The sequence below is a fragment of the Nerophis lumbriciformis genome, linkage group LG25 (assembly GCF_033978685.3).
Source record: "Nerophis lumbriciformis linkage group LG25, RoL_Nlum_v2.1, whole genome shotgun sequence".
Lineage (NCBI taxonomy): Eukaryota > Metazoa > Chordata > Actinopteri > Syngnathiformes > Syngnathidae > Nerophis > Nerophis lumbriciformis.
In genome coordinates, this window is record NC_084572.2 from 25528355 (window position 1) to 25551865 (window position 23511).

The following is a 23511-nucleotide window of genomic DNA, read 5'->3' on the forward strand; positions in this document are numbered from 1 at the left end:
AAAAGATATACAGTACAATTTCTATCAGCATTTAATGCTGCCACGCACACCCCGAAAGAACATTTTGAAAATCAAGACTACATTTCCTGCAATTGTGTGCATTTGTACACTATATTTAGCTCTACATTCATTCTCATCTACCAACTTCTTTTGGCTGTCTTTTTGACACTTACATGTCCAATGTAATGTACCACAGAATTTGTAGTATTTTTAGTAGATAATATACTGACATTATTATCATTGAAAATGTAATGTAAAATAATATAAAATGCATGTATATAACTCCAATTCGGCAACTCTATCCTGTAACCATGCCCCCTCGGGTAATATACGTCCTGTGTTGTGACCTCTGGTTACATCCATCATACATCTTCTCGCTGACTACTAACAAATACTCTAGAGCAGACCTGGGCAATTTAAGGCCCGGGGGTCGCATGCGGCCCATAAAGCTTTTCAATCTGGCCCGCCGGACATTCCCAAATACATTTTTTAGATCTTTAAGATGGAAACTCTAGCTGCCATTATGATGTGCAGTGATGTTTTCAAATTACCGAAAGTCTTGGAACTATACAAAGTATTTAGTTAAAGTTAAAGTTAAAAGTTAAAGTACCAATGATTGTCACACACACACTAGGTGTGGTGAAATTTGTCCTCTGCATTTGACCCATCCCCTTGATCACCCCCTGGGAGGTGAAGGGAGCAGTGGGCAGCAGCGGTGCCACACCCGGGAATCATTTTTGGTGATTTAACCCCCAATTCCAACCCTTGATGCTGAGTGCCAAGCAGGGAGGTAATGGGTCCCATTGTTATAGTCTTTGGTATGACTCGGCCAGGGTTTGAACTCACAACCTACCGATCTCAGGGCGGACACTCTAACCACTAGGCCACTGAGAGGGCTATGGTTGGAATGTTTCAATGGTTGCAATCTGTGCTTTTGCATGATATACTAGTTACTATGTAATCTAAGTCACAACAGCTCAGACGAGGCACCAAGCAGTGTGGGTGGGGAGCGTTTCCACACAGCGTTTCCAGAGTAGTGTTTCCAGTGTCAGTGACAGACGTGGAAGGACATTTTTACAACAAAGTTCTAAAGCTTAGTGATATATCAAATTGTAGGTGGGTTTTTTCGCGTTCATATTTCGCTGTGTTCGTTGCATTTTGCTTGATTGTAAAATATGTAAATCGAGAGGGGGTGTGACGTTCATATGTTGTCAATATTCAGTGTTTTATCATTCATAATTAATATTGTAAAACCCGCATTCTTTATTATCATGTAGATTCTGGGTGTCTCATTTAGTAAAAAAATTTAAAAATTCCATTCCGGTTTTTAAGGTGGTCTGTCATAACGTTTTTAGCATTCAATCAGACATTATTGTGATGTTTTGTACTAGTGTGCCTAAAAATCAGATATACCGGCCCCCAGACACATTTTTTGCTCTAAATTTGGCCCCCCGAGTCAAAATAATTGCCCAGGCCTGCTCTAGAACTACAATTGGTTCGAAACTAACGGTGTTGGGATTGAAACCATCCAAATATGATTAGCAGCCTAGTAGTGGCTCAGAGAGTGAACGGAGGTGACAACAAGTAAGCTAGCAACAGTTGATAGTGAGCTCCAGTGCGGTGTTTAGGTAAGAGACACAACAAGCACCTGTTTAGATCATATTTGTATTGATATTTCACAAAAAAAACGCAAAAGTGATATTTTGACGTGTAAATTAATGTTTAAAAACACGTTTTCGCGGACATTTCACATGCCTGAACTTTGTGTGCTTGTTGGAGGACATTTTCTGTAGATGTTAACTGGCTGTCCAGCTTTGCACAAGTCAACGCGCTGCAGGACTGCTTATATCGGATAATGCAAGCCAATACAGTGTGATACATGTTCTATTCTGCTGATATCAGACTGATATCTGATACCAATATTGGATTGTGACACCCCTAGAAAAGTAAAAGTGCTGCAAACTCCATTAACTCTTGAGTCACATTTCATCTTTGATAAAAACAATTTTTTTTTTCTTTCTTAAAAAAGAGCATAAGACATTAAAAAAAAACATTGCAAATATATACAACTTTATATCTATGGATAGGTCTGACTAGTGAAGAATTTAAAGCATTAAGAAAAAAAAAAAAAGGACTTACTTATAACACTTTTTTGAGCGTGACCATTTTTCCTCACGTAGGAAGCTTAACATAGTTTTGAATTAAGTGGACTCAAGGCCCATTAAGCTGGTTAAAAGGTTACTTGTAAATGTTTTCTACAGGAGAATAAATAAATAAATATACAGAATGTGTTTGTTTTTCGACCTTAGTTTAGTATCATAAGTATCACGCAACCCCCACCCTCTCCTCGTTTCACTCCTTTGTCTACTCTTTAACAACCTCCTTTCCTCATCCCCTTCCTTCCCCTGGCCGCTCATCACGCTCCCTCACCTCGCTTGCCGTTCTTTACCGCTCTCCTTCTCCTCCTCCTCGCTATTTGCGGAGAGGGTAATGAGGATCTGCATGCAGCAGCTGCGAAGGTGCTGACAAACAAAAATAGTCTCATATGGAACTGTCGGTGTGATTTATCGAACTTCACCCGAGGCTTGCAATACAGCAAAAACTGGCAGAGAGTAACATTTGGGAGTGTGTGTGTGTGTGTGTGTGTGTGTGTGTGTGTGTGTGTGTGTGTGTCCGTGCATAATTTGAGCGTGTGTGCTGCTGACCTGTACTTAGTGAAGGGTGAGAGGTTGGGGATCTCCAGCGTGTCAGCGCCCAGCTGGTTATCAAGCTGGTAAACAACCCGCCACGCGTCCTCCTCGCCATCCTCCTTCACCACCTGTAAGCACGGACGAGGACGCCGCGTCATTCTCCTCTTCCAAAAGATCAGAGACGTGCGTGCTCACCTGGCCCACCACTATCCATCGTGATATGGCGGTCTTCCCGTCAGGACCAGGACGGAACCGGAGCGTGACGGTGCGGGGGCTGATGTTGGAGATGACCAAGTTGGAGGGAGCGCCAGGAAGCTCTGCAGAGAAGAATAGCGGAAGAAAATATAACGTTACTTTCGTGTTGTCCTGATACCAATATTTTGGTACTGTTACTGGTACCAAAATGTATTTCGATACTTTTCTAAATAAAGGGGACCACAAAAAAATGGCAATATTGGCTTTATTTTAACAACAAATCTTAGGGTACATTAAACATATGTTTCTTATTGCAAGTTTGTCCTTAAATAAAATAGTGAACATACAAGACAACTTGTCTTTTATTAGTAAGTACCGTATTTTCCGCACTATAAGGCGCACCTAAAAACCACAAATTTTCTCAAAAGCTAACAGTGCGCCTTATAACCCGGTGCGCTTTATTACGATTCATTTTCATAAAGTTTCGATCTCGCAACTTCGGTAAACAGCCGCCATCTTTTTTCCCGGTAGAACAGGAAGCGCTTCTTCTTCTACGCAAGCAACCGCCAAGGTAAGCACCCGCCCCCATAGAACAGGAAGCGCTTCTTCTTCTACTGTAAGCTACCGCCCGCCCCCGGAAGAAGAAGAAAAAACGCGCGGATATCACCGTACGTTTCATTTCCTGTTTACATCTGTAAAGACCACAAAATGGCTCCTACTAAGCGAAAAGGATCCGGTTCATAAAAAGACGCAATCTCTCCATCCGCACACGGATTACTACCGTATTTCACAGCAACTGATATTCCTGTGAACCGCACTGTGGAACGGGAGCACGTACGGTGAATATTCGCACCACAGGGAATGAGAAGTCATCCTTCACTGTGGTTCTAGCTTGCCATGCTAACTTCCACCCATGGTGATATTCAAAAGGAAGACCTTGCCAAAAGAGACCTTTCCAGCCGGCGTCATCATAAAAGCTAACTCGAAGGGATGGATGGATGAAGAAAAGATGAGCGAGTGGTTAAGGGAAGTTTACGCGAAGAGGCCGGGTGGCTTTTTTCACACAGCTCCGAAGGCGAACACACCTTCACTAAGACGGGCAGACAGCGCCGGACGACATACGCCAACATTTGCCAGTGGATCGTAAATGCCTGGGCAGATATTTCGGTCACAACTGTGGTCCGAGCTTTCCGGAAGGCAGGATTCACAGAACAACAGCGACACTGACTCCGATGACTTCGACGAGACGGAACCGGCCATTTTGGATACCACGCTTGCGCAACTTTTCAATTCGGACACCGAAGACGAAGAATTCGAAGGATTTACGAATGAAGAATAACTTCAGAAGGTGAGCGCTATGTTTATTTTGTGTGTTGTGACATTAACGTTCGAGCAACATTATGTTGCTATTGCTCTACACCATTTTGAATTTTACTATGTTTGTGATTGCACATTTGCGTACATTTTGGGACAGAGTTGTTAGAACGCTGGTTTTCAATATATTATTAAAGTTTGACTGAACTATCTGACTGTTTTTTTGACATTCCCTTTAGCGCAGCGTAGGCGCGGCTTATAATCCGGGGCGGCTTATTGGTGGACAAAGTTATGAAATATGTAATTCATTGAAGGTGCGGCTAATAATCCGGTGCGCCTTATAGTGCGGAAAATACGGTAAACAAACAAAGGCTCCTAATGTAGTCTGCTGATATATGCAGTAACATATTGTGTCATTTATCATTCTATTATTTTGTCAACATTATTAAGGACAAGTGGTATAACCATGAATTATTAATCTACTTGTTCATTTACTGTTAATATCTGGTTATTTTTTGTTTTAACGATCTACACTTCTGTTAAAATGTAATAATCACTTATTCTTCTGTTGTTTGATACTTTACATTAGTTTTGGATGATACCACAAATTTGGGTATCAATCCGATACCAAGTAGTTACAGGATCATACATTGGTCATATTCAAAGTCCTCATGTATCAAGGGACATATTTCCTGAGTTTATGAACATAATATAAGAAAATAAAAAATAAAAATAGATTTTGTGATGCTAAAAAATATCGCTGTAATCATAGTAGTATTGACTAGATACGCTCCTGTATATGGTGTCATTACAGGGGATGTTAGGTGTAGCTCCACCCATGGCATTTGTTTATATTCAGGACGCCGATGAGTAGGGATGATGTTCGAAAACCGGTTCTCCCGATTGTTCGATAAGAAAACAACCGATTCCATGGATTCGAAACCCTTTTTGAGAAACGGTTCCCATTATCGAAGCCACTATAGTAAAGAAAAATATTTGGATCTTTATTCAAATCCCTGGGAACGAATGCCGTGTCACAGGAAATGTCCTGTGGCACGTCACAGGAAATCACGTAGCTCAGTCATTCGGCGGCAGATACAGAAGCAGCAACAATAATGGACCGGAAAAAACGCTCCAAGACATGGCTTCACTCTACTAAGAAATACGACGAGGAAACGGCTGTCTGCAATTATTGCCAGGCTTCGCTTTCCTGTAAGGGGAGCAGTACAACAAACATGTTGAAACATGTTCAGGCCGTACATAACCCTGAAGGTTAGAGAAACGTGTCGTGTCTTCGACACGTGGAGAAGAAGCGACAGAGATGACGAAGCACGCCCCTCTTCCTCTGCTTCAACCTGCAGTCCCAGTGATAGTGCCGGTGAGTAACTAACGTTAACTGTTGCCGGTTAATTTCCATATCTGCTTACTTGTAGCCTTTAGGCTAAAATAACGTTACCTCTTATGTCAACCAGGACTGCAGTAATGTTAGCTACACTAACGTTACCTAAGCATAGTCAGTGGCTAACGCTAACGTTAACATTAGCCTTTTTGTATGTGTCTGATAACAATAACGTTATCTTGTAGCCTACACCACTCCAGAGTTTGCAGGTCTGTCTAATAAACTAGTGCTTGCAAGATGTGAATTAAGATAATATTAACGTTATCCTATTTCAGATGATGACATTCATGACAGCCAGAGTGACCAGTGCAGTGTTTGCTCTGTTTATTTTATTTTTTTCTTAAAAAATAAAAGTGAGCTTTTGTTAAACCAAGTATAGGGTGTTTTTTTCCATATACAACAACCTATCTGGATTCGATTAAGAGAATCGTTAAGAAATCGGTTCGATAAGGGGATTCGATAATGGCATGGAAATCGATAATTTCTTAACAAACATCATCCCTACCAGTGAGCTACATTTTGTAGTGAAGCATGTTTAGCTAATCCTCGTTCTGCAAGGATGATATTTGTAAGAAACTCACTTTATTTGTCGCCATGGAGACGAAGATTAGTGATTTAGAAGTAGCTACAACACTGTCGACTACAGGTGGACTTAGCCGCTAGCTAGCTATGTCTTAAAGCACCTCTTCCTGAGGTCGTTTCAGTGTTATAACTTGACCGTTGATCGTTAGTTTTTAAGCCAAAATGCGTCCGTTCTCCCTTTTCTGTCTACACACTGTGTCTGTTTGTAAGTACTCTGTGATTGTGCGCTGCCAAACATGCTCCTATGCTCGTAAAACCAACCTTTATTTGTCGTTATTTATACTTTCTGAATAAATTATGTGATAATGTTCATCAGTCAACTCATTGGTGTTCATTTTCAATCTATCAAGATAAAAAAATTATATCAAAATCAAATTACAGGATGTTATTTATGTAGTTTGCTCATTTTCCTCGATTGGTGCGCTAACATCATATGGTTTATTTTATTTTTTTACATACGTATCATCATCTACAAAGATACAAATAATTGCTATTGCAACATCTTGTGGACACATTGAGAACAGCAGTTTCTTTCATTAAAACATTTCGGCTCATTTTTATACTTAGCAAACTCATCCCGCGGGCCGGATAAAACCTGTTCGCAGGCCTGATCCGGCCCATGGCCCGTACGTTTGACACCCCTTCCATAAGGTATTTAAACAGATGTTCTATGTATTTTTATTCTGATTTCAACACAGCCATTGTAAAAAATGATGATTATGTATCCACCTGGTAGGAGACTTCTGTTCATTATGTGAGGGCAGTTCTAAGGCGTAGCAATTTGTGCATGGTTAAACTGAACAAGAAAGAACGCGCAGAAAAGAGTTGGAACCATGCTATTAATCTCGCCGGGACCACGATTTGTCAGCGTGCATAATGCCTGACACGTAGCGTATGAATAAATCTCTCCATTCTGATCCACAGTAGTGGAGATTTTAATGCTAATACCAGTATATTAGATTATAGAGGTGCTAACAAAACCTCCCCCAAGACGGCTTGCGCTTTCTATGTGGAAATAGAATGGAAGAAATAATAGTGGTCAGACGAGGCAGGGAAACGTGTAAGTCACCCATTTTGTCCACAACAACGTCAAGCTCTGGTGCTTCATGAGAAAGTCGAACTTCTACTTAGTGAAAGAAGACGTGTTCTTCAAGCACACAGGTCAGGTTGTAAATCCTCAGTATGCGCAAATGAACACCGAGTGTGATTAAACCTGTGATTGGAATACTGTGAGTCAATTTGTTGCACCTTCTGGCTGTCATCACCATGGAAATGACCACCCGAGGTCTGGGCAAGCGCATACTCAAAAAGGACTTATGTGAAGGGAGCCCCAAAAAAAAAAAAAAGGTATTTTCAATCTTCTTCTTTGCCTTACAGGGGGGAAAAAATGCTGCAAATGACTAAGCGCTCTTCTGTTGAGATGTATGTGATGCAAGGTGCAGAAGGGACATGTCTGGCGGGGAGAGATGAATTGAACGCGCACTGCAACGTAAGTTCATTAAGGCCAGACAACTGCGGGCAACGGGCCTCGTTAATCATGTCCAACCCTCGTTAATTGCTCCATCTCCACGGCGATAATGACGAAGGGGAGGGCATCAATGTGGTCGAGCCGCCATTGTGGCTGCCAGCGCAGAAAGGCAGCGAGTTCCCTGCAAGTTCTGAAGCTTATAGTGGGAAATGTCCTGACATTATTTGTGTGGGACGGCATGGCGCAGTTGGGAGAGTGGCCGTGCCAGCAACCTGAGGGGTTCCTGGTTCAATACCCAGCTTCTACCAACCTAGTCACGTCCGTTGTGTCCTTGAGAAAGACATGGGTCATGGTTAGCGCCTTGCATGGCCATGCATCCCGCCATCAGTGTGTGAATGTGTGAATGGGTGTTTTGCCTCTGGTGAGGGCGGTAGATCGGCCTCAGTCTATGAACATTACATCATCACACGCAAGACAATGGGCACATACACACACACCCCTCCCCCACCCCACGCCTTCACCACCGCATCAGTCGCCCTCCAGGGCCCCAACTCCCCTCCCCTCTGTTGCGAGTTGTCGTGATTAAATGTAACGTGTTTATGTGTGCATTGCATGGAGGTTTTTCCCCACTCCAGACTAGGCCCCCTTAGGAGCCCAGTCTAGATTGTATTTTTTTACTCATCTTCTTCCCCAGTGTTTTACCTTTTTCTTATCTTTTACAGGGCACCTTTAGCGACCCATCAGCGTTTCTGTTCTGTAACCCTGTACACTGTTTGTTTGTCTAATCTTGAACGGGTTTGTGCTGAAAACATAAGTTTTGTTGTACTTGTGCAATGACAATAAAGTCCTATCCTATCCTATGTTGAAATAGTGTCAAAGCGCTTTGAGTGCCTTAAAGGTAGAAAAGCGCTATACAAGTATAACCCATTTACCATTTGTGTGTTGGGTGAAGAGGAAAACACACGGCACACGCCATTAGGTACAGTAGGGGCACCTGCAAAGTACTTGGGCCATTCCCCAAGAAATAACCAACTGTACAAATTTGACATGAATCTGATTGCATACTTAGTATTTCAAAATGAATGTCTGAAAACTAGAATTTATTGTCTGTCCCTGCTTCCTAAAATTACACGAGAGTCACAAGACCAGGGTTGTCAAACTCATTTTGGATGGGGGTCCACATGGAGAAAAATAACGATAACTTAAAAATAAAGACAACTTCAGATTGTTTTCGTTGTTTAAAAATAGAACAAGCACATTCTGCAATTGTACAAATAATAATGTTTTTTACACTTACATGTTGCGGTTAATAGTATTCTATCTTTATTTGTAGTTATTTATATTTTCTGAATACATGATGTGATAATATTAATCAGTCAACTCATTGGTGTTAATTTTCAATATATCAGGATAAAAAAAAAAAATCAAAATCAAATTACAGCATGTTATTTATGTAGTTTGATCTTTTTCCTCAACTGATGTACTAAAATGTGGTTTATTTTGTGTATATGTATCTACAACAATACAAAGAATTGCTATTGTGACATCCAGTGGACACATTCAGAACAGTGGTTTTTTTTCTTTTAAAAATTTCAGGTTAATTTTTATACTTAGCAAACTCATCCCGCGTGCCGGATAAAACCTGTTCGCGGGCCTGATCCGGCCCTCGGGCCGTACGTTTGACACCCCTGCACTAGAACATGAAATATAATCATTTAAATCCTGGAAAAATTGTATATACTGTACTGTAGGGCTGGGCGATATATGGAGTTTGTAAGATATATCGATATATTTTTAAACAAGATATAAATGAAGAAAATATAATATCGATATAATTTTTTTCACGTTAAAATGACCAAACGCCGCTTATTTGTTGTGTTCATTGTTCGCCCCGCTTCCCATTCCCTCACAACACTCCTCTTCCTCCTTCCAAGACGTGCTTGCACTCTCCCCCCCACTGCACTAACCCGCAACAACTACACAAAAGCAAATATGGAGTCTGACTGTGCCTCCAGCAGTGTGCCAGTGACCAACTAGTAAGTAAAATGCAAACTTCTGCATACCTGCCAACAACTACGGTTTTCCTGTAATAAGTACGTGTTTTGATAATCCATTCCGGTTTACAATTGCAGTGGTAGAAAATACAGTTTTCCATAAAAAATTATTAACTTAAAAATCGAAGCAACGTAGCTAAACTAAATTTCCCAGTAGCTTGGCAGTAGCTTCACTACTTTTTAAACAAGTATTCAAACTGTTCCACTCACCTTGGACAATAAAACTACCATTCGTTCAAAAAAATTCGAGCAATTCCCAGAATTCCGGATTTTCCAAAACCTTATTTTCACTTCTTCCTGGAAAGTTTTCACAGTCCACATTTTTCAACCGTTTTTGACCATTCCACCTTCAAAACATTCCTCTTATTTGGGACAACAAATGCTCCAATTTGTTTTTCATAGAAATTCTCGGTTTTCCCGAAATTCAGAAATACCCATTCTCAATTCAAACTGTTACTACGTCAACATTTTTCAACCGATTCCAAAAATTGCAACACCAACCCATTTATATCATCCAGGACAATTGTGCAAGTATCAATATTTTCTAAGAGTTACAGTTTTCCCGAAATTCCCAGGAAATTCCCATTCAAATGTATGATGTATTCATAGTTCTACAATGTCCTTAACTCGCAAAATGTTGCACCATTTTTAAATCTGTTTCCAAATTTTCAAACACCACTCACATTACTCTTCCGATACATCGAATGCAAAACATGTTTTCCCTTTTCCAAAATTCCCGATTTTCCTGGAATTTTCTCCCCATTGACAATGAATGGGCATTATACAATCTACTACATATCCCACATTTCTCATCCATTTTGAACCGTTCTACCATCCACTCAACCCGGACATTCCAGCATTTCGGTTCCACTCACGGCTTGCACACTTAGGACATTCACATGCAACTCCTACCGGAATTGTAAATTCTAGTTCTTTATGTATTGTTATCTACAGCTCAAATGGACCATAAGGACTCGACAGACCCTCATGAATTCATCATTTACTGAGGGGATGACTTTCTGACTGTCGGACATTGTGGACAAAAGCCTGACATTGTATGTAAAGTTTGGTACACATTGTTTTTAAATAATTATTATCGTATGGTATTGTTTTGTATTTTATCTACAATAAAGTGTTCATCGTTTTTGTGTTGAAGAGTAATACCTACATTGAAACAACGGTTTGTTTTTGATTTCATATAACAAAAAGTAAAATTTCCAATAAACGGAAACGGAAAAACAGACCACAACGGACATCTTTTTCTTTGCAGACACCAGAAATTTGTATTTTCAAAGTAAAAGCGGGGATAATTACATCAGCACCCGTATGCCTGTGAGTCTGAGGATCCCGACACAGAAATGATCTTAGACACTGCGCAACAACAAAACATCTACAGAAATCTCTGCGCACATATCACACAAAAGTGGAGGCAAAAAGAAAAGATTTATTCACGCACCATACAACACTACATACAGTATTTTTTCTTACAGGCCAGTCCACTGTTCTGTCTTTAAATCGCTACTTCTGGTGTTGTTGTCGGAATATGAAAAAAATATCAGTTTTTCCGTTTCCGTTGATTTGTGCGTGGAGATTTCTGTAAATGTCAGTCCTCGTGCTATGCCTAAAATCATCAATCACTGGTACCATAGTATCCACACTTTTACACTAAAAATAAAAACTTCTGGTGTCTGTTTTTCCATTTTCTAATATGAAAAATTAAAAAATCAATACATCAATTCAACATAAAATGAAAATCAGTTTTTCAGAAGTTACTGCTCTTTGACACCTAAAAAGAAAAATGCTTTGTTTTTCAATTTTCTTTGTTAATTTTTTTGTTTTTGTTTTGCAATTTCTGTTCAAGAAAGGAAAATCAAAAGACCAAAACATACACGGTCCGTGTACCTTCCGTTCATTCTGTTTCCATTTCTGAAACGCAAATCAAGAAAGAAAATTAGGACCGTTTTTTGATTTTCATTATATTTGGCAGATTTTAAAACAAACAAAAAAGGGTTGATTTTCATTAAAATATTGCCATAAAATTGGATTTTGTACTGTTTTCCTTTTATGGATTTTTATTTTTCCAGATAAACACAAAGATCGAATATACATACGTTCATCCAAAATGCAAAAATGCGTGGTTATCTGTGTGATGACAAATTGAACCGGAAGCAGTATTTTAGCTTTTCCTTTGCGTTTAGCACGTTTTTAGCATAATGCTAACATCTTTGTTCAGCAGGAGTCCTTCCGTTTCCAATTCTTAAATGCTAATCAAAAAACAAATTTCGGGCCATTTTTTCAATTTTAATTTCTGAAATAAAAGTTGGAAAACTATTTAATGACACTTTTTTTTAAACGACAATAGGACTCCTGCTGAACAAAGATGTTAGCGTTATGCTAAAAAAAAAATGCTAAACGCAAAGGAAAAGCTAAAATACTGCTTCCGGTTCAATTTGTCATCACACAGATAAACACGTATTTTTGCATTTTGGATGAACATATATTCGATTTTTGTGTGTATCTGGAAAAATAAAAATCCATAAAAGGAAAAGAGCACACAATCCAATTTCATGGCAAGATTTGAATGAAAATCAACCCTTTTTTGTTTGTTTTAAAATCTGCCATACATAATAAAAATCGAAAAATGGCTCATAGTGTAAATCTTCGCATGATGCAGAGCACTTGTACATTACAACAAATTACATGATTAATTGTATGTTCCTCCTGTCAGAATGTTTAAACACACATAAAAATTGTATGTTAATAACTTTCGGCACTGATTAATTAGCAACCACTCAATTTTAATGTAATAAACACATATATATATATTTTTTTTTTAATGGGTTAGTTTTCTGCAAGTTGTTAATTGCGTGGGTTATTTATTTATTAGTTGATTGGCATTCAGAGCAGCAATTCTAGTATTTTTAACCGCTTACTCGCTGAAATGCATCATCAAGTAATGATGTGTTTTGAATTTGCTCGTGTCGAAGAAAAATGCACAGGGTTTCTTCACTGACAGCTACTAGAAACATGCCTGGCAGGCAGAACATTGCCAAAAGACAAAATATGTAGGAGCTTGTTTCCGTTAATAAAATGTCAACTCTCAAAATAGGAGTGCAAAAAAAAAAAAAAAAACTCTTACAATCCACTTGGCAGGAAATCGCCTCGCTCAGTCTCAACAAGACCGAGCACTTCAGATTGTGTTCACTTCATACTTGATATCTGTGGATGGTCTAAGTGCTGTCAGGCGATTCACTCTATAATCCGTCCAATTCTGCCGCACCATATTTTTCGTCTTTCTGAAAACTGGCACAGTACGGATTTGGAAAATGTTTTCAATACAAGTGACTGGGAAACATTTAAGAGAAGCGAGAGCATTGGAAGTAATTTTGAAATTGTGCAACATGCTTGGATTGCAGTCAACAAAACAACAAGACAACTCTAAGCAGGAAATGTTGACAGCAGCTGGGTGACTGTGATTAACGATCAAAAGCAGTAACGTCCACGAATGCATTAATACAGAAACAAAATATCAATCGAGGAATCTTTCATTCTTTTGTTCCGTTTGAGATTCTTTAATCCTTTGGACCGTGTCTTCGCTTTCATGAATTAACGACTATTCCGGGGATCTAAGAACCGTCTGGATTCCTCTGGCTTTCACGCTTCCTGCTTTTTGCATGAGTAAGTCATCAGAAAATGTGAGCGCAGACAAAAATTAGTTCTTTGAGCTGAGTTTCACTTTTCTCTTTTTTACAGTCTCACACTCCCTGCCGTGCAGAATGTTGTGTTTCCATGTTATTAAATACACATGATGGCCGGGGTTTGCCTCTTTTTGTTTGTTAGTGAGCAAAATAACTCAAAATTTTACTGGTAGGTTTTCACAAAACTTTCAGGAAATGTCTAAAATTTAATTTTGCCCATAGAATAGAATAGAATGCCTTTTATTGTCAATATACACAGGTACAATGACATTAAAAACAACTCCAGTATCAGTGCGACAGTCTACAAATATGCAAAACATAGGAAGGAAAGAAAATCAAAATAGTGCAAAATGAGTTAAGGTGCACAGTCCAGTCCTGAGAACAAATGTTTTGAATGTGTTGTTTAAATATTATACTATATACATATATACAGAAGCATTCAGACTGTGGGTGGAAAGTAAAAATTGCACATAGAGAGGTGCTAAACTATAAAATCAGTGCCTATGAGAGTTCACCGTGGTTATGGCTTTAATACACATCATACACAATCCCGATGTAAGACAAGGAACACATGCTTTTCTTTATTTTGAATGCATTCTAATTTAAAATTTAATTGCCGTTATTTAAATGTTTACCTAAGTTTGAAGCAAAGGTGGTAATACCAATTGCCACATTTGACGAAGCGTGTTTTAAAGCAGCTGTTGTGGAAGTAGCAGATATGTGTGTGTTCTCCTTTAAGAATGGCAGTATGTGGGGTGAGTGACGGGAGTAAGTTGAGTGGGCAAGTTAGGAGAGGTAGCGTTAGCATGTGCAGGAGTGTTAATAGCACGGTGGATGTCCGGTTGTGCCCTGTGGAAATTATAAATAAAATGACCAAGTTGTAACTAATCGACGGCCTCGTCATTCCGGCCTAAGAGCGGAGCTTTACAGACCCATTGTGAAGTGAAAGGTGTTACCCCCACAATACATCGGTCCTGGAGGGAACGTCTCCCCTGCTCTCCTCGACCACGGTCTGGGAGCCGACAAGCAGGAAAGGTGTAAAACAGTACTTGCAACGCGGTGCCTCCCTGTTTAAAGCGTCACCTTTATTGTTAGTTTTGAAGTCCAAATACCTCCATAATGTGCTTCACGCACCCTCATTATTAACCAGTAGAATTGTAGTTTTTTTGCAATTTTTCCTCTCCAAGATGTTATTACTTGTATGCACTTTGTGTATGCGTTTTGACACACTCAACATCATGCGCCTCGGCTCTGTAGTCACCGCCAAAAAAAAGGTACCGGTACTTTTTAAAGGTGGTATAGTACCGATTTCAATTGATTAATACCGCGATACTTTATTAGTACCGGTATACCGTACAACCCCAGTGTATACATATATATGTATACATACATATGTATACATTACATACATACATGTAATATGTATGTATATATACACACATACATACAGTATAGTGCAGGGGTGTCAAACTCATTTTAGATGGGGGGGCCACATGGAGAAAAATCTACTCCCAAGTGGGCTGCACTGGTAAAATCACGGCACTTTAAAATAAAGACAACTTCAGATTATTTTCTTTGTTTTAAAATAGAACAAGCACATTCTGGAATTGTACAAATCATAATGTTGTTTTTTTTTACACTTACATGTTGCGGTTAATAGCATTCTATTTGTATTTGTCGTTATTTACATTTTCTGAATAAATTATGTGATAATGTTCATCAGTCAACTCATTTTCAATCTATCAAGATAAAAAAAAATTATATCAAAATCAAATTACAGTATGTTATTTATGTAGTTTGATCATTTTTCTCGACTGATGTATGGACAAATTATAATCTATAGTGGGTTTTAATTAGATAAAGGGGTATTGTAGCTGGAAATTGTGGCAAAATACACTATTTTATATTTTTTCTGTAGTGTTCCTTCTGTATGGCAGTTGGGAGAGTGGCCGTGCCAGCAACCTGAGGGTTCCTTGTCCAATCCCCACCTTCTACCAACTTCGCCACGTCCATCATGTCCTTGAGAAAGACACTTCACCCTTGCTCCTGATGGGTCGTGGTTAGGGCCTTGCATGGCAGCTCCCACCATCAGTGTGTGAATGTGAATGGGTGAATGTGGAAATAGTGTCAAAGCGCTTTGAGTACCTTGAAGGTAGAAAAGCGCTATACAAGTATAACCCATTTATCATTTACTTAATGTTTTTGATTTCTCAAAGTTGTTTTCCAAGTATGAGGCAGGAATTGATTCCCTGCAGAGAACGAGTAAACAGACTCTGGGATGAAACTTCCCAAAAAATAAAAAAATCGTTTTTTGGGCAGTAGGGTGATTCCAAACAGTATTTTCTATAAGAGATGTCTCGCTATGCCACATTTAGAGAATCTTTATAAATGGTACAAAATATTGTGTTTGTCTAAAATAGTTAGGTAAGATTCGGGATATGAATAATTCTTTAACTGTAACACTGAAAAAATTCACATAAATACCTCAAACACGTATTCTCGGAGTATTGTGTCCGCTTTCTTGTGTCATTTTTGTCAACTTGTTAGTCATACCTGGAGGGACTCCCGTGGAAATGTTGGACGAGGTGACCACGCCCCGTCCCGCAGCAGTGAGAGCGGCCACCTTCAGCGTGTACATGGTGGTGGAGGTGAGGCCCGTGAGCTGGTACTGAAGCGTGGAGTTGGACAGGGCGCGCTCCTCACGCCTCGACTGCACGCCGAAGACCTCCCAGCACAGAGTGTAGCCTGTGGGACGAGGAGTGCACATTGGGTTTTAGAACGGTGCACCTGCACAACATTGTGGAGCGACCGGGACAGAAATGAAGCAAGCGTGCGAAGGGCAGCTGCAGTCTAAATCCTCGTCCGTCCCATCACATCTTCACAGCCATGCATCACACTCCGCCACCTTCAAAGGTGTGTGTGTGTAAAATTGTGCTGGTGCGTGAAGCCCAGGAGAGAATGTAAGGCTGTGAGGTAGAGGATGAAAGAATAATGTGTGAGATGCCCTTGATTGAATAAGCCCTCTCACACTCGGCTGTGTGTGAAAACCAGATGTACGGCCTTGAGTCACTTCACTGTGATCCCAAGTGTTTTAGGTGGCAGGTGAATGTGGGGTACACAGTACAGTGGAGTTGGGAGTGGAAGTGGAATTGTGCGTGTGTTTTGCACTATTGCAACAATGTGACCGGTTTTGACTTTTGACTTCAATATGGCTACTGTTCATTTTGTTCATAGAGTTAAATTAATGTTTTGTCATTGTCAGAATTTGTTGGGAATTCAATGTTACAGTATTTCCATGTTGATAATATAGGTGAATCACGGTTGATTCATTATCAGAAATGGTTGAAAATTCCAGACCTAATCCTTCATTAGGTCAGGATTATTAAAACTAAAAGACATTGTAGAATTGCATACTCTATTAGTGATGTTCAAAGCTAGAAATAAAGTTATTCCGAAGGACTTACAAAAGTTATTTGTGTTCACGTCTGAAGATGAGAACCACAGAAGGCCGTATGATTTTAAACATCCAAGAGTGCGAACAAATTTGAAACAAATGTGCTTGTCTGTTGCTGGTGTGAAAGCATGGAATTCTCTAAACCATGGGTGTCAAACTCTGGCCCGTGGGCCAAATTTGGCCCGCCGTGTAATTTCACTTGGCCCTTGAGGCGATATCAAATTAACACTAGAGCTGGCCCGCCGATTATATACAGCGGCGGTGCCGCGGTAACACTACATTCACCGCTAATTCTCATACTTGCCAACCCTCCCGGGAGACTCACAAATTTCTTTCCCCCCCTGAAAATCGTCACGTCCGCTTTTCATCCAGTCCAACGAGTGCTGGCCCAGTCACATATGTGCGGCTTCTGCACGCACACACAAGTGAATGCAATGCACACTTGATCAACAGCGATACAGGTTACACTGAGGGTGGCCGGATAAACAACTTTAACACTGTTAGAAATATACGCCACACCAAACAAGAATGACGAACACATTTTGGGAGAACATCCCCACCGTAACACAACATAAACACAACAGAACAAATACCCAGAACCCTTTGCAGTACTAACTCTTCCGGGACGCTGCAAAATACACCCCCGCTACCACCAAACCTCCCCCCCCCCCCACACACACCTTGTAGCTGTATCTGGTGACTGGGCCGGCACGTTGTTAGAATGGATGAAAAGCGTATGTGACGACAGCTCGTAGAGGACGTTAAAGGCAGTGCCTTTAAGGCACGCCCCCAAGACTGTGGTCCGGGTGGACTACGAGATATAATGACTGATGAACACCTTCGTTCGATAATGAAGGTTGCCTCAGCTCAAAGCCTGAGCCCCAACATTAATGAACTAGCATCCAAGAAAAGATGCCCGGTATCTGGCTTGGGCACATCAGATTAGATCAGTGTGTTGCAAACTGAGCAGTTTAAAGTCCTGAATGTTTGGTTTATTCATTGTGATTTTATTTTCAAATGTATTAGCCTGTGGAAAAAGTTAATGTTGATATTTACCTCAGAAGGCTGCAAATAGAAAAGAGGCATTCAAGTTTTATTTAAATTGTATTTGATATGCCATTGATATTTTTTAATTATTATTATTATCATTTGAAACTCGATTTTGCATGACACCTAAAGTTATATAAGCCTTGCTTGTTCAATATTCAATTCAGAACTTGTTTGGGTCCCTATTAAAAGGTTAATTTGTTCAGCCTTGGCCCGCAGCTTTGTTCAGTTTTAAAGTTTGGCCCACTCTGTATTTGAGTTTGACACCCCTGCTCTAAACAAAGACTTAAAAAGTTGAAAGAATATCTTTGAATTTAAAAAGAGTTACAAAAAGAGACAACTGGAATTATATCAAACTGATTTTTGATTTTGATTGGACGTGTCATTGTGAAAATGCTTAAACGAAAATTAAAAAGTATGTTGGAGTTCGGGTGTTGGTGGAGGGAACAGTTACAAAGTCATCTAAAATAATTTGTCTTAAAAAGGGGGCAGATAAATATAAGAATAGTATTCTTCCATCTGCTCCTTTCTGATCATGGAACTGTATAAGAACAAAAAAAACAATGAAAGTGTCAACTGTACATGGTTTGTATATATGCATTTTCATGAAAGGAATAAAAGAAATGATGATGATGATGTTGATCATAGGGAGCACTTTCAGGGCCCTTTTTATGATTGATGTCTGACCAAATCTGAATGTTGATTCAATGAAATATATGATCAATGGGAAATATAAAAGCCAGATATCACCAAAAATAACTGAATCTGATGGAATGGATCCATACACTATTAAAGTGGAATTGTTCCTATTAGGGCTGTGAATCTTTGGGTGTCCCACGATTCGATTCAATATCGATTCTTGGGGTCACGATTTGATTATAAATTGATTTTTTTTCAATTCAACACGATTCTCGATTCAAAAACGATTTTTTTCCCCGATTCAAAAGGATTCTCTATTCATTCAATACATAGGATTTCAGCAGGATCTACCCCAGTCTGCTGACATGCAAGCAGAGTAGTAGAATTTTGTAAAAAGCTTTTATAATTCTAAAGGACAATGTTTTATCAACTGATTGCAATAATGTAAGTTAGTTTTAACTATTAAATGAACCAAAAATATGACTTATTTTATCTTTGTGAAAATATTGGACACAGTGTGTCTTCAAGCTTATGAGATGCGATGCAAGTGTAAGCCACTGTGACACTATTGTTCTTTTTTTTTTTTTTTTTATAAATGTCTAATGATAATGTCAATGAGGGATTTTTAATCACTGCTATGTTGAAATTGTAACTAATATTGATAATGTTGTTGATAATATTCATTTTTGTTTCACTACTTTTGGTTTGTTCTGTGTCGTGTTTGTGTCTCCTCTCAATTGCTCTGTTTATTGCAGTTCTGAGTGTTGCTGGGTCGGCTTTGGTTTTGTAATGGGATTGCATTGTTATGGTATTGCTGTGTATTGTTTTGTTGGATTGATTAATTACAAAAACACATAAAAAAAACAAAAAAAACCATAAAAAAATAAAAAATAATAGATTTTTTTAAAATGAGAATCGATTCTGAATCGCACAACGTGAGAATCGCGATTCGAATTCGAAACAATTTTTTCCCACACCCCCAGTTCCTGTCATTAACAATCCCTATAGAAGACAAGAACATATGGTTTCTTGTTTTTATTCATTCTAAGTCGTAAAATATAGCCAGTACGAGGTGGCTAACGATGCAGCTAATGCAAGTACACTATTCTGCCCATAAAGGCCTTTAGAAAACATCCAAGAACCGCCAACAATACTCCATTTACATCTCGCGACCTGAATATCAACCACGTATTAGAGATATTGGCTAACGCAGACCAACTACTTTAGCGACTCTGTGATCACAAAGAGCTAACTAGCTTATGCTGAGTTGGTGAAAACTTATTCTGGATTAAAAATCATGGGTCTCACCTGGATAGTAGAAGGTTGTGGCCATAAACCAAACAATTTGGTCAATTGTGACATTCAACTTAGACCTGGAGATAGTGAGAAAAACACGAAAAGACGCTTGTTTCGTTTCTTTTTTGTTTTTTTCTTTATACCTGCGTGAGGAATATGATCAATTCTTCATCTAAACGGGAAGCTATAAACATCCCATCCGTCTGCATTCCAGTGAATTCAGACATTGCACAGTAAGTGATTGTTTTATTATGTTGGTAGTTTGCAATACTGCTACTTGCTGGATCCGTTTAGCACACATCTTGTAAAACTTGTAGCTTATCCTCCTTAAATTCAGGCTCAGAAATATAAGGTAATGGATCATTTGTCCAAAAGTTAATTGTTGTTGTCTCTCATGAAGTCTGCCATGATTAGGCAGACTGTTATGCTATAAAGCATAACACGTAAATATTATGCTTTATAGGCGGAATGGAGTGACTCCCACTAGCTCTGTCGTTAGCTGACCTTTGCTAGGGTTAATTTATGACTTAGAATGCATAAAAAAAGAAAAACGTATTCTAGTTTTACATAAAGATTGTGAATGATAGACAAAATTCCAAAACAAGTACATTTCCCCTTTAAGAAGAAAGACTTTTCTCAAGATTTAACAGATTCGTCATAATTTATGTACATCACGAATTAAGCATTTAGCCATGAAAGACTTCTCTGTGCAATGGTAAGTACGTATTTGTTTATCGGAGTCATCAAGTAATTTGCCTATAAAATACATAATATATAATAGTAGTATCTGCAGTTGCTCTACCTTTGCAAGTCAAATATTTGGCTGTCGTGTATAGTTTGTTTTTGTCTAACGGTGCCAGTTTGTGTTGTGCATCACTGTTTAGTTAGATTTTTAAGTTGATTCCCTGTTGTCCAGCAATGTTTAGTTCCATCAATATTTTCATTTCAAGACACAGTCCAGGTATGTAATTGCTACAGGACAGGTCTATTTAACTGGCGGCCTGCGGGCCACTTCCGGGTCGCCAAAGCTTTTTATTTGACCCACCAAACATAGCCCAAATAGGCTTGATCATATGTGCAGTACTCTCGCCCCTCCGCAGGGGGCAACGGCGAGGCATATGATGCACAATGAAGCAACTGTTCGGGCGAGGAAAAGAAGACTACTCAATCAACCCTGGAAAAAAAAAATCTAAATAAATTGCAAAAATCGGACTTTTTACAACGACTGGACAACAAAGTATGAATATTCTGCCCCAAGCAAGTGTTCGAGTCATTGTTTCCTGGCGAACCTTATAAGCAACGGACACATTGGTACAGACAAGCAGCAACAATGGTAGAAATCCCAGCGTGTAAGCTTCATCACAAAACTTGGTCAAACCTTTGTAAGTAGATATAATTTGTGCATAAATATATTTAGTTTGTTTCGTATTGACATTACTGACTTTGTGATGTCTTTTGTAGTCGTGGTCATTTTAGTTTTATGTCCGGGAGTAACACTGCCAATCAAAGGTTGTTTAATACATGTAGCGCTAAATTTGACCAGTAGAAGGCAATTATCATAAGTCCCATATATTGTGTGCAATGTTTGGTGTGTGAATGTTGATTAATTTCTATATGTGTAAACATTTGTAGTTTATTGTGTAAATATTTTAACACTAAACCGTCTATTTTATTTATGTAAAATACACAATGGACATTATGTTTTTGTAATGTTTATTTTATGTTTATATTTTCAGTCTTACAAACCTAAATGAAGTGTAAAGAAATACAACTGAGGAAGGAAAATAATTCAAAAGAAGGAACATCAATCCTCAACAAAACGTCTGGAGCTTCTGTTGTTGTTTTTGTCATGCTTTTAACTGACTAGAAATGAGTAGCGAGGGCGGAATAATTAATTTATTGACAGTGCAGCGTGAAAGCCAATGTGTTTACTTTGCAATTAAGTAAACACAGTCTCAACGGAATATAACCCGCGGAGGCACTTTCTGACGAAACATCCACATTTCAATGTCCGGCCCCTGAGCCATTGGGCTCTTAAAACTGCGGCCCTCTTCATTATAATAATAAATAATAATAATGGATTCGATTTTATATCGCACTTTTATATTATTAGATACTCAAAGCGCTCACAGAGAAGTGAGAACCCATCATTCATTCACACCTGGTGGTGGTAAGCTACATTTGTAGCCACAGCTGCCCTGGGGTAGACTGACGGAAGCGAGGCTGCCAGTTTGCGCCTACGGCCCCTCCGACCACCACCTATCATTCATTCACCAGTGTGAGCGGCACCGGGGGCAAGGGTAAAGTGTCCTGCCCAAGGACACAACGGCAGCAATTTGGATGTCAAGAGTTGCACTGAGGGTTGCACGAACCTGCAACCCTCAGGTTTTTGACACGGCCGCTCTACCCACTACGCCATACCGCCCCCAATGTGTAGTTGTTATGTAGTTGAATAGCCCTGCTATAGGATATAAAGCCTATGCGAGATATAAATCTAGTTTACTAATCCTACTTTGTGCATACTGGAGATGTCCTGATCCTGATTATAGGATCGGATCAAGTGCCCATATTTGCCTATTTCAACTGATTGGCTAATGAGTTGCCGAACCCAGCTGTCTCCCAGTGTTGACATGCTAAAGATTGTACTCACGTGAAAGATTCCTTAAAAATGAATGCACACTCAGGTAAAAATATATCAATTTCCATATTCTTTGTTACACACTTTCAGGAGTTGAATTGCCAGAACACCGACTTCAATTTAAGAGCAAGCTGCAACGAATGTGTCGTCTATCAACAGTGCCAAGCCGCTTCTAAGATACTTTTTTTTTTGTCCTGTCCAGCTACTTAGGCAAATCATATTGTTGATGTAGATGCCCATAATAACTGTAGAGATTTACTTTATAAAAGAGAAGTGTTCAATACTTTTCTTGTTGCCTTTTTTGTATTCGACTTTATTAAATGGATTTATATTATTATTTGGTGCAGCCGGACCGTAGCAGGAGGGGATAGAAAGAGTAAAAAAGGAAGACATAGGGGGAAATTGCGGGGACAAGAGGGGGATTAGACAGAGAGACAACAACAACAACAGCAAACACAACAATAACAATAACAACAACAACAACATCAGCATATACGATATGTACAAATATGATGGTAAAAGTGATAGCAAAGAAGCAGTTAGTAAAATAAATATTAATAATACAGAAATGACAATGAACATTATTACACTACAAATGGAACAATACTAATACCAATACAAATAGCACTATTGATAATGAATAATAACAATAATTGCCTCTATTATCAACAATACAATTGTTTCAAATGCAACAATACATATATGTGATTATAACTTCAAATACAAAAGAAAGTATAGATAAATGGAGGGGAAGAAAGAGAAGCCAACTATATTAACCATGTAGATTGTTATAGTAACAATAGGTTAAGCTTTGTCAGAGTGCCATGTGTTACCCAGTTTCCCCTCGGGCAACAACGTTTACCGTATTTTTCGGACTATAAGTCGCAGTTTTTTTTCATAGTTTGGCCGGGCTCCAGTGCGATTTATATATGTTTTTTTCCTTCTTTATTATGCATTTTCGGCAGGTGCGACTTATACTCCGGTGCGACTTATACTCCGAAAAATACGGTATATATGTTTGATGAAACATTGATAAT

At 39.1% G+C, this 23511-nt stretch overlaps 1 protein-coding gene across 7 annotated transcripts in view; it reads right to left on the bottom strand.

Moving 5' to 3' along the window:
• The window catches only part of LOC133621737 (protein sidekick-1-like), a 782002-nt gene that overhangs the window by 104722 nt on the left and 653769 nt on the right, over positions 1-23511 (bottom strand). For all 7 annotated transcript variants that reach the window (XM_061984042.1, XM_061984041.1, XM_061984043.2 and 4 more), the window contains 3 exons: positions 15954-16145; positions 2886-3007; positions 2706-2818 (listed from right to left, as the gene is read on the bottom strand). In XM_061984042.1, coding sequence (XP_061840026.1) covers positions 2706-2818; positions 2886-3007; positions 15954-16145 — 427 coding nt within the window. The remainder of the gene's footprint in view (positions 1-2705; positions 2819-2885; positions 3008-15953; positions 16146-23511) is intronic.